Source organism: Candoia aspera, chromosome 3 (assembly GCF_035149785.1).
Source record: "Candoia aspera isolate rCanAsp1 chromosome 3, rCanAsp1.hap2, whole genome shotgun sequence".
In the NCBI taxonomy this organism is placed as follows: Eukaryota; Metazoa; Chordata; class Lepidosauria; order Squamata; family Boidae; genus Candoia; species Candoia aspera.
In genome coordinates, this window is record NC_086155.1 from 34,496,207 (window position 1) to 34,508,652 (window position 12,446).

At 36.3% G+C, this 12,446-nt stretch overlaps 2 protein-coding genes across 3 annotated transcripts in view; one reads left to right on the forward strand and one right to left on the reverse strand.

Moving 5' to 3' along the window:
• The window catches only part of DENND2D (DENN domain containing 2D), a 46,422-nt gene extending 42,939 nt beyond the window's left edge, over window positions 1–3,483 (forward strand). The window contains exons 11-12 of the mRNA XM_063297338.1: window positions 522–761; window positions 1,309–3,483. Of these exons, the coding sequence (XP_063153408.1) occupies window positions 522–761; window positions 1,309–1,370 (302 nt within the window). The 3' untranslated portion in view covers window positions 1,371–3,483. The remainder of the gene's footprint in view (window positions 1–521; window positions 762–1,308) is intronic.
• Window positions 3,484–6,775: 3,292 nt separating this feature from the next.
• Window positions 6,776–12,446, reverse strand: part of CEPT1 (choline/ethanolamine phosphotransferase 1) — a 42,285-nt gene continuing 36,614 nt past the window's right edge. For both annotated transcript variants that reach the window (XM_063297339.1, XM_063297340.1), the window contains exons 7-9: window positions 10,508–10,666; window positions 9,558–9,683; window positions 6,776–7,778 (exon numbers count right to left, since the gene is read on the reverse strand). In XM_063297339.1, coding sequence (XP_063153409.1) covers window positions 7,653–7,778; window positions 9,558–9,683; window positions 10,508–10,666 — 411 coding nt within the window. In that variant the 3' untranslated portion in view covers window positions 6,776–7,652. The remainder of the gene's footprint in view (window positions 7,779–9,557; window positions 9,684–10,507; window positions 10,667–12,446) is intronic.

Genomic DNA, 12,446 nt, shown 5'->3' on the forward strand with positions numbered 1-12,446 from the left:
ACTACTATCAGATGCATCTGGAAAAGAAAAAAACATGTTACTGAGAATGTGAATATTTAATATTTCTGTGGTAGTAGCCACAGAAATTTACTCCATGTAGCTGATAGCTTTTGCTACACAGTAAACCACTGGTGGGTACAGAGATCCTGACTACCAGCACTAATACTTCTGGAGCATGCAGTAGATCACAGACATACTTCTAGATGAGGCTTTTCATGCAGTCCTTAAATGTGGAATTTATGAAATAAAGTATGGTGAAGTCCAGATGACATTGCCTTTCATTTGTGAGTTCTCTAACTTTCACTGAGCACACCAAATCTTCACTTTGGGCATTGTACAGAATTTGTTATTTGGTGTCACTTAGGTGAGGGGATTCTAAATCGGCTTCCATGTGACAGCTCTGTCACTGCCCCAGTTACTGTGGCTTCTAGAATTTTCTGAAGCAGTAGTCAAGTTTTAAGATAGGGGAAAATATTTCTGTTGGACATGAAGGTATATATGCTCTCCCCTTCTTTTTCAAGCGTCTGAGGAATTCAATGCACATGTCTCAGACACCTTTATACAGTTCTTTGTGAAGATGATTGGTCACTATCCAGCACATATCAGATGGAGTAGAAATGGCATGGGCAACTTCCAGGAACAATCATTTTGCAAGGCTATCGCTTCCAAGACCAACCGCAGATTTGTGAAAAAATTTGTGAAGACTCAAATGTTCTCATTATTTATTCAAGATGCAGAAAAAAGTAGGAAGTGCATAGAAGGTAAGTTCCTATGCCATAGTGGCCATGTACCTTTTTGCCTTGCCGTAACGTTCCAGCCAAGTAGAGATGGTTACTCACATAGTGGAAACTTCCCACAGAACAAATTGAGGATAGCAGTGATGCCCTAATCTACCTTCTAAAGGTGAAAACATCCTTAGAATATCATCTTCTTGCTGAGGATATAACCCTCCACCATCTGCTAGCTTAGCATCATTTTAGGTGCTGCTTTTAGCTCTTCAGGAGTATGGGAAGAGGTAGCAAATGGCAAGGGTCTGATTGTGTGAGCAAAACTAAATATGCCAAGTATGGGGGAGGAGCTTTCTAAAATGCATTTATTCCTGTCTTACTCTTCTTACTGCAGGGGCTCACATGGCCAGGCAATCTGCATTAGACATTCTTTCCTAGTTGTTATAGAAGTCACAATACTGTATCAAATGAAGATATTGACCTATGGAACATTTTTCAAAGTCATGCTGTGGAGATCATTATAAGGGATGTTTACACCTGCCAGGCATAATAACTAATGCACTTTTTGTTTCAACTGCAGGATATTTTCAGCAGAAATTAAATGAATATCAAGAACAAAAGAAGTACAGGAGACTCTCCTGAATCTATGCTTTAGAGGAGAATATTGCTTGCTAGCAAATAAGCAGCCCTGCAACTAATCATCTGCCTGGATCAGGTCCATAGATGAAATATACCTCTGGTATTGTTGGCTGTCATGGTAGTACCTGTGCTTCGTATGTGAACCATGAAAAGTCATGGGGAGCTGTTTTCGACATTTTCCTTTTTCTTCTGGCTGGCATTACAAGCTGCTCTTTATTTGCCTGAAATTTTGTAGTCCAACTGACAATCGGACAAAGCTGCAGTTCCACAGACAGAATGGCAGCATAAAACTGAATGAGCAAACAATCCTATCTTGATCAAAATAGGATTCTACATTTTTTGGAAATTTTGTCAGATGCAGCAAACAATGCATATGGCAGAGAATGTGGGGGGAAGAGTGAGACAATTATATTCATTGGAAACATCCTTATTCTCATTAAACTGGTTTTCAGTCCAAAGATCTTATACTGAATGTTTGTACTTGATGGGATTATAGAATGGATGTTAGATTTCTATATTCATTCTATATTATGCTATATTCTCAGCAGCAATGCTTGTCACACAATTTATCACATGACATTTCTCGTACTGAGCAGTTTAAAGGAGAGATGTAGAACAACAACATATCATTAATGAATGAGTTGAAGAGATTAGGAATAAAGAAATAAAAAAGCAAACACATCTTCAGTGACCATATCAACTTAGTAAAGGTTGTAGTCCAACTGTCCATCCAGTTAAGCCCATTCCACCACCATAAAATATTAGCAATGAATTGGGAGTAACGCACTGGACATTATGGTTCCAATAGAACAATAGATCTATAGGATGCTATCTTTGAGGGACTGTTGGTATTCCTGCACCAATTTGGCAACATAGTATCGTGGTTAGAACAAGAAACTGCTAGTGAACTGCTGTTAATCAGACATATTTGAATATTCCTATTTTGCTGAAATTCTTAGGGACCTAAATCTTAGTGAATTTCCAGTGCTAATTTGGAAAATATTGATTAAAGCTATCATTTAGCCAGGAAAAAAAAAATCCTACATCCATTGTTCATTCCCAGGATGGGTGACTATCTTGTCCTCCAGATTTTCAATAACTTCAACAATCTCATTGTTAGCTAGATTAGTTATGGCTGGTAAGAATTGAAGCTTAATACAGCTGAATGGTACCAGGTTACCTGTCTTTAGTTTATCACTAAGCTCTTCTTTGTATAGTTTCAGTAACCAGTATCTTCTTTCAATGTTACAAATAATATAGACACTGAGTAGGATGGTTCCAATATAAGGGCATAATTCTGTGATCCCTGTGAGAGTATCTCAGGAGCTGGAGGACTTTGCAGATCTTTTCCAAAGATAGAAAGTCTTAAAGCCTTTGCTTTGCTCTCCCTGAAATATTTTGTGGCTATGCTTAAATAGAGAATGCAGGTACAGAGTAGGTTGGAGAAGACTGGATCAACCAAATCTTCCCATTTACTCAACATGCTCTGCCCCAAGAATAAGAACAGAGGTACCCCATCTTTACAAGAGTTGGAAGAAAAAATATGTAAGGGGAGAGGAGAATAGGTTCCCTTTTGCATAAATCCAGCAGAGTTTAGGATGTGAGAATGCGATGGCTTCTCCCTGCTTGGTAGTTGTGTTTTGCCACCTAGTTAAGTTTGTATCCCAATTATTTCAATCTTGAGTTCAATGAATGTGGTAAATACTGAATTGAGTTGAATATCATGTCAAATTTTACAAGTGTACTTTTTGGGACCCAGTTGTTAATAATTTAATGAGAGTGTACAAGTCAAGTCCTGTCAGAGGAAAAGTCAGAATTAAGCTTATTTAATTACAAGAAAATTAACTGAATGTGCTATTGCAGTTTCTTTTAGAAAGTTTTCAGGTTCTTCAGCTAATGAACCATCTTATGACTGCAATGAAGTGCAATGCTCTATTCACAGTTATACAGGAAGCTACATCAGCTCAGCTGTATCTAGTATTCTTACTCTGAATTATATAAAGACTAAATGATTTTGCACACAGGAGAAAAGCTATACTACCTGTAACAAGACAATTTAGTGTACAACTCACAGATGTACTCCCCCCACCAAAAAGGAGATTTTTTAAAAGAAAAATTACAAATGGAAAAAAGCAAAAATATATTTCGGTCTACAAGCATGCTAATATTTCAATCTACAAGCATGCCATTAAACCTTGACTGCACAGAATTATATAATCAGTCTTTCCACTACATTGATAAAGAGCCAATTTCTAAATGGAAGGCAAATTCATATTGGCAATCCCAGATTTAAAATCTGGGATCCCACCATCTTTCCAATATTGAAGAGTAACCTTTTGGCTGGCTGCCCTTCCCAAGCTCATTACATCCCTATTTCTTTGCATAGTGATAAATTCAAATGTTTTTGTATATAATTCAGAACTGCATTCACATCTTTAAAACACTGTGATCTTTGTAATACCTTATTAATATACTTATGGATATTAAACCAAAATGGGGCAATAGTGGACAAGCTCCTTATCATATAAATAAGCCTCCCCTCAGGCCAATTCTTTTAAACCATTCTCTTAGTTGTCCACTAAACGCGAAAAGGATTTTTTGCTTAATCAGACTGATCCTAAGATGAGAAATATACTTAACATTCTTTGACCCTTAGTCATCGCTTTGTTAATATGGGATACTCCAGATTTTCATTACAGAAGGTTTTTTTAATATCTGTTATCCAGCTTTACTATACTCTTTTATCTGTTAATTAAAAAAATAATGTAGACTTAGAATTGTTTGAAACATCCCAGTACTGACAGTAATTTGAGAATTTAGATGCTGCTAATGTCTCATATCAAACTGTCAAGATTGAAAGATGTTTGAATTGAAAATACAATGAAGCCTCAATTCAGTGGACTATTTGGGATGTGGGAGTAGCTATTTTTCCTAAATACCTATTAAACAAGAATGTAATTTGCATCAATTTATGTCATCTTATTTGAGTAATGACCTGATAACACCATTGGCATAATTACATAATTATACAAAAGATGCAGTTGATGTAAAAAACATAAATGTACAGGTAGTCCTCATTTAGTGACTGCCTCATTTAGCGATCATTTGCAGTTACGACAGTGATGAAAAAGTAACCTTATGACTAATCCCTGCATTTACGATCTTTCATATGAAGCAAAGAAGAACTGAAGTCAGATCATGAGCAAGTTGCAGTTTCACTTAGTGACCACTTCGCTTAAAGACCAAGTTGCCAGTCCCAAGTGTGATCGTTAAACGAGGACTACCTGTATGTGAATCATCCAGACTACTTATTCAGCTGAAGTGCAGTAAATGGTGACCTGTTAGAAGTTTTACTGTACTGCTGTTTTTGCAATTTTAGACAACTCAAATTTCTCTTGCAATAATTCAGTGTTTTCAAAACTTAATTGGGCTTTTCAACTTGTAAATGTTGAATGTCCCTTGAATTCTTTTAAATATCTGGAAATCGTTATTCCAAGGAAATATTCATCTGTAGCTGCAAGTATATCCATATTTTAATTTCAGTTAAAAATGAACCTAAATAAAGAATCTCACTCACTTTATTTAGCTATGTTTCCTTATCCCACGCCTTTACATTTCGTTGACTCTTTCTTACTCCTTCTCTGCACTCTACATAGCGCTGCTTACCCTAAAATGGATATAAATGTATCCATATGATGATATTAGGATATAATAACAGTTTGTGTTCATTTCTAGCTGTTATCTTGAAATGTTCCCAGTTTGTTTACTTAAGTAGGCCAATGATCCAATATCAGATTTTAAAAAAAGGAGGAGGTAAAGTGCATCCATGAGGCATCTTGTAGATGATCTTATGAATAAATTAGATACTGGGCAAAAATTATTCTGCTAGGTTACATGAATGGATGGAAAGAGGTAAGAGAATACATTAAAGAATATTGGACATTAAGAAACCCACATGAATGAGAACGGAGCTGGTGAGCATCTGCTTGAAAAGAGGTCTGTTTGTTTCAAATACATCGTTTAAATAAGTCTACACATATGTACAAATATGAATAAGCATCATCTAAAAACATGAATTGACTGTTTATGATGAAACACTGAATTAGTGAAGGATACATCGGTGATGAGAAGTTCTGAATGTAGTACAGACTACTTTTTGGTAGTGTCAGGAATGGGGAAAACTACACTTGGAAGAAGGAAAGAGAATGAAAGTAGAACTGCAGGAAGAGAAAGTGAGAATCCGGCAAGAAAAAAACAACATAGATTGATCTTCCAACAGAATGAATGGAAAATAGAAATAAGGGCAAAAGGGTGTGGAAGCTGCTTGGAAAAGAATGAAAATTATAATGGAAAACAAAAAAGGATTAGAGTGCCACAGAAGTGTGTGCAGTTATACTACTGAGAGTAAAAAACACCACTGATTTCAATTTATTTCGTTTTTTCTAAATACATATCCAGAACATCAGTAATATATTATCAAATTCTTGGTGACCTTTTATTAAACCAGACTATACAGGCTGGATAATCTGAGAAATAGTGTCTATAATCTACATGCTAGAGTCACTGTCAATATTCTTGCATCAACATGTGCTGGACAATAATTTGTCCAAGATAGCAGGGTGTTTAAGAGCCTTCAAAATCTGCTCTATAAACCTCACTGAGGATGGCTGGAGAAATGTTATGCAAAAAAATAATATAAACTTCCAGTAATATTGGAGGAAGAAACTCAGTATATGTCTGGTATCTGTTATTTCTCAGATATTTTTCACTAATTTCTTCCTTGGTTACATTTGACTCAGTATTATACAACAGAGAGTAAAAACAAGTTGATTTGCTGAGTCAGAAGCATTCTATATTATACTCTGGTCATCCTTAATAAAAAATATTACACTGTTGCAATTGTTTCAGCCAAAAAGGTAATAACTTACCAGATCCTTTACATTGCTGCCAATATCTTTACTTAATTAGCAGTTGAACCTTTGAAAATATTCTACTCAATACATTTTTTTTCCCTAATGTCTTTTTTCTCCCTTAGTTATCAAGATGGTGTCTCCAAAAATTGCTCCTTATTCCTAGTTTGCCATAATCATGAAGAGGCTTAGCCTCTTCTTTAGAAGATGAACTTACTAACACTTTGATTCATCTGATATGTGATATTCCTTGCTAAAGTTGTGGCAAGTGTTGCTTTAAGTTAAATCAGTTGTACCCTACTACCTAACCAGTAAGTTACCATTAATGTTTCAGCTGCTTCATAGTAAGTCTACTCTTAAAAGCTAGTCTAGATAGGAGCTAGATTGTATTACACTTAAAAAAAGCAAGATGTGCTAATACAGTTCAACTGCACAAATATACTTTACCAATTCAAATTAATGTTTTGCACGTTGGATCAAAATATAAGAACACAAGGATTATTATAGTTATGAGAATTTTCATTTATTAAACAGAAATATTTTTGCATAAATTTTATACAAAAAGTAACTGCAAATTTTGTATAGACTTTCCACTGGAAAAAAAAAACTGAAAATTTTAAAGTGTTTATTTTAAAAAATAAATTGACAGATACCACACTATACTGCATGCTGACAATCACCCCACATCTTAGGGGACTAGGGTTAGAATTTTTTAAAGACAAAAGATGTAATTTATCAAGCACAGTGGCTGTACAACTTGCAATGACAGAGATCGCCAGCCACAGTGGATTGCTTCCAAAGATAGCATTTCAAGATGCCAGCTTCCAGAGACAATGGGAATAACATCAAGTATCAGTTTTCTTAAAAACTAACCGCAGTTATCAGCAACTGGTGATGTATGTAATCATCTAGGCCCAAGTCCAAGACATCCCAGCCACTAAAGCTAGTGGAATACCAGTGTCTCTCAAGGCAATCCTTTAATAATTACTTCTGGGACAGTATTAAATGAGTACTTTAAGGGATGATTAAATTAAAAAGCGAATAGTCTTACAGCTTGTTATTACACTGTATTAGAAATTCCTGTTATTGGGAATCCATTTATCTGAGAGCCTATTTTGTGGTCAAGGTAATTACAAAGACAAAGCTTTATTCTCTGCATGCTTCTCTAGGCACACAACCAGTGGACCTGGTAATAAAGATGTTTGGAGAATACTTGGGATTCCCTTTTCATTGGAGGACTATCTAACTAGGGAGTATCATTTATAACAAAATTAGTTATACAACATTATTATAAATTAGATTTGTTCCTATCTGCTCCAGTTTCCATAGACTCCTCAAGATAATTGCATCCTCTCCTGTAGAAAACAGCTGCTAGTTATTGCAAGTGATGATTTGAATATATAGAATGGGTCTTGATCTTGAAGACACTGATGTGAAGATGGGAAGCAATCTGATTGCAGACACTGACACAGTATCGGAGTAAATCAAAAAGAGAAAAAATCTGAAAGGATAATATAACCATATATGAGATTTGGGCATAAAAACTTTGACACAAATTATTCTTCAGGTTTTGAACCCATCATTTTAACCATTAGGATACCCTTGAGAAATATTTTTCTGCATTTTAAAGCAGAAGTGGGAGCTGGGAAAGATCCAGTACCACAGCTGCCTAAGCTAGAGGACAGGGCAGGCTTGTTCCTCAAAGGACCTGCTCCATGATGTCATTTCATGCAAAAGGAAATAAGCCCCAACTTGGTATGAATGAACCAGTTTGGGCTCACTTTTGCAACTGGAATGCTTGCAAGATGTCTCTGCCCATTCTCACCTGCCCTGTACTTGCCCCAAAGGAGAAAGTCCTCAACATTCTCACTCCACTGCAACTGTGGAGATCTTGGATTCTCTGTCTTCCTCTGTTGGAAGTATAGCATTCTTTAATATGCTGGCTAGAGGATCTCCATCACCAATACAAAGGCATCAACCTTTTCTCAAACTTGGGCACAGGTATATGAAAGCTGGTGTAGTTTCATGAAACAGAACTACGAACCTATGTTGAAACCCCTGAGCATTCAGACAAATCTATCTTTCATGTTTTGGTTACGATTTGGACAAAAGAAGGAAACTGTTGCCCTGAGCACTTTGGAGAGAGGACAGGTTAACTATGCAGTAAATGAAATGTGTGACATAAAAACCCCAATAGTATCAATGTATGAAATATCCCAGTAGTTATGAACACTTGAATACCAACATTATCTGAAGTTCATTAAAAAACAAACAAACAAACCAAATCCCATAAAGACAAGAGTACATTTTAAAAAAAAATACTGATAACATGGCTAAAATGAATTCTATTTTCTTAAATGCCAATCATATTCTTAAGGATATGATAGGAACTGCAAAATATTATCTCTCTTTAGGAACATGGGCTTATTTTTAAAAAGTTGAAAAATATGGGCTATATTTTCAATTCACATAGCTAAAGGAAAAGATTGATACCTCGTCTAGAATACCTTGCTGTGATTTTGTGGTATCGAACAATTTCTCAGAATGTAAGGTTCAACAAACTATAAATCATTTTGTGTTTCTATTGTAAAAATTCTGCTTTCTCAAAATCCATTCCCAGATGACATTACAGTATTATGCAATATAAAACATCAAACCACTTGTCATTATCTGCTGTGGGTAGGTGTGTATATGGATGAATGCATGGACATGCCTCACAGATACGGAAAACTATGCTAGTTTGCTTCTGGGTGTGATTCAAGGTTCTGGTTGTTACCAATAAAGCCCTACATGGCATAGGGCCTGGTTGCTTGAGGGCCAGCCTGTCTTCCATAACATCTGTCTGGCCAGGTTGATCCTGCAGGGTTGGTGCACTCCGGGTTCCTTTGATTAAACATTCTCATCTCAGGACCCCAGAAGCGCACCTTCTCTATAGCAGTGCCTGCCCTCTGGAACAAGGTTCCTCCTTAGATCCAGATGGCCCCCACTCTGCTGCTGTTTAGAAGAATCGTGAAGGCCTGGTTCTTTACCCAAGCCATCAGCAAGGGAGAGTAAGACCCTTCACTTTCTCATGCTTGCCATCTTTTTATTTGTTTATGTTTTATTGATTTTATTATAATTTCTTTTTTGAGTGTTGTGAGCTGCCCAGTCGCTGAGAATTGGGCAGCATACACATTTAATAAATAATATAAAAATAATTATGAATCCAGCCTTGCCATTAGAAAACTAAAGATGCATACATGTATCTTGAAAATGCACAGAGAAATAAGGAAACACTTACCAAGGCAATCCAAAGTACAATGTATTCATCAATAAAGCTATTAAAATATTGGTCCAAGAACAAAAGTGCTGGACCTATGAATGCTGTGTCATGCAGATGCATCTCACTTTTGGTCATATGTGCAACCTACAGAGAAAAAGCAAGCATTTCTTATTTATAATAAGAAACTAGTCAACCCTGTGATCCTTTGGGTCATCCTTTTGAGAGAATGGTAGCAGTCTGATGTGACCAGAATGGACATTAAATTTTAGGCTGACCATGTTTTTTTACCCCAATGCTGGACGGTCCTGTGATCATTTAAGAAGAGTATATATCACAAATAGAAAAATAATTGTAGTGGCAAACAAACTTCAATAATAAGTCAGTATTTACTTACCTAAAGAGATAAACAAAATGACCACAGATGGGCAAAAAAACAGTGGGAGCGGGAGTGAGTTCCAACTTCCTGCTGGCTTCCCCATTTGACTCTGCTGGGAAGCTGGCAAGGAGTGTCGGAAATCACAATCACATGACCGTGGGGATGCTGCAATGGCCACAACTTCGTAAATAAAACTGGTCTGAACGTTGTGGAAATTTCAGTTCCACAGGAGTAATGGGTCCTAGATTTTTTATGCATTCTTTAAGTTAGTGAATTTTAGGTACCTTGATTCAAAAATTGTTGCGGTATAATGCACTCTTTGGGCTAACTTAAGGGTACAAACAGACAACCAGATAAACACAACGAGAGTTTTAGTATTATACAGATAGTAATTTTTATGGAGTAAGCAGCTACATTTTGATAAAAGTTTCTCTTCAAGGATTGGATTATAGGGCAATCATAGGACAATCCTTGTTGAAATCCCACCATATACACTAATAATTCTGTTATCTGCATTGGAAGAAAAAAAATTAAACCTCTAATAGTGAAGTATTTCACTGAAGATTAGTTAAAAGCACAAGGAAATACTTACCACCAGTTTGTTAGTTATCTTAGCAGAAACAAACCCAAAAGTCAGTATATAGAGGCAAGGATGTTTTTCAAAAAGTTCCACAGCAGATTTCTTGTAGATCATGACAGCTAATGTAATGACAGCTCCAATATGAAGAAATGGCGAAAGGACACTTGTTCCCTACATGGGAAAAGGATTTAGTATTAATTTACCATGCTGGGCATATAAACAGAAACACGGTTGTCAACAGTCCAGAGCACACTTTAGTTGACCATACATACATACATACATTTAATTATAACTAGATCTCCTTGAACTCTTTTCAAGTCAATGGAGAACTACTGAGAAATAATAATATCTATTTCGTTAAGATGCAAGGGATAAATAAGCATATATTTATCTAGTTTATTTAATTCTGCAATTTATAAGTTGTTCAATTCCAAAAAGACTCTGAGCAGATAACACAAAAGAAAAATAGAATTAAAAGAAAAAACAAGTAACCAACCCCAAAGCGATTGTTGAACAATGTGCAGCTAAGGCGTTATAGTGGCTGGGTGGGGAGCTACCAATCCAAGCATGGCAGTGGAAGGCACCTCCTTTAGTTTATACCCCAGAGCGGTGTTTCTCAACCTTGGCAACTTGAAGAGGTGTGCTTTGGCTGGGGAATTCTGGGAGTTGAAGTCCATACCTCTTCAAGTTGTCAAGGTCGAGAAACACTGCTCCAGAGGAAGGAGGGTCCTGAGGAAAATGCAGTTTGGGAGGTGTAAAGGACATGTCTGAGGGAAGTTCAGAGTCTTAGCCTAGGAAAACCTCCATCTCCCCAGAGAGGCAGAATTATGAACATATTTAGAGTCAGGGAAGGCAAGCATTGGTGAATACATTCCAATAGGAAGTAAATGTTTTTCATAACCCATTTAAGTTATGTACTTAAATAATAAAAAGTCACTGCATCATCCTACATTTTCTCCATATTCCATCTAGACCGATTATCTCAGAAACATAAAGAAATAAAGGAGAAAAAGAAAATTTGTAAATCAGAAAGAGAGGTTGTTGGTGGCAACAAGATAAACAGATCCTTTGAGGATCCCCAAGAGTTAATAAAATTGACTTTAATTTTGAAGAGAAAGATAGTAAGAAAAACACCCACAATATGAATACAATTTTTAATTTACATGTTTGGACCTTCAAGGGCTACAAGCCAAATTGGACAATTGTGTTCAGCCTTTTTGTGAGTATGGAGCGGGGGAGAGAGGGTTAAAGCAGCAAAAATGGATGCCTTGAGTTGCTCAGGAAAAAAACCCCCTTACTGAAACTGGTGATTTTGTTACTGAATTTCAACAGTGCCATCTGGGGATACCCTGGAGACTGAAAAGCGGATGGTGGGAGGCACTCATAAACTCCTAAGTTATCACCTGCCTATGTTTAATATATAGATGTGTGGGTAACCTGTACGTTTCATGTGATTCCCAACACACAGTGGTGTTTAAAGGTTTGTGAAGCCTTTTGAATTTCCAACATTTTTGCATAAATATGACCTATAATGTGATCTGTTCTCCACACAGTCCTAAAACTAGACAGAGAGAACCCAATTAAACAACTGAGCCTCAGGTCTTCTTTAGGCAGAAATATTGAACATTCCAAAGGGTTCACAAGCTTTTAAGTACAACTGTACATATTAAACACTCATCTGACTTAATACCAAATCGACCCCAAAGAGAACTGGCCTTAATTTATTTTTGGAAGATTGTCAATGGTGCTCTTATATCAGAAAAAGTATGGAAAAACAAAACTTGCAGTTTTCGTTACTCTGACTGGACTGCATTTTACCTTATGAAGATGTATGAATTCAATCTCATATAAGAAGGCAGTCTGAAATTTATACCAGAAAATGATGCATCTCTAGAACCAGATATAAAAAAATATCTTTCCTTAGTCACTATATTAAATTGGAACTTTTATT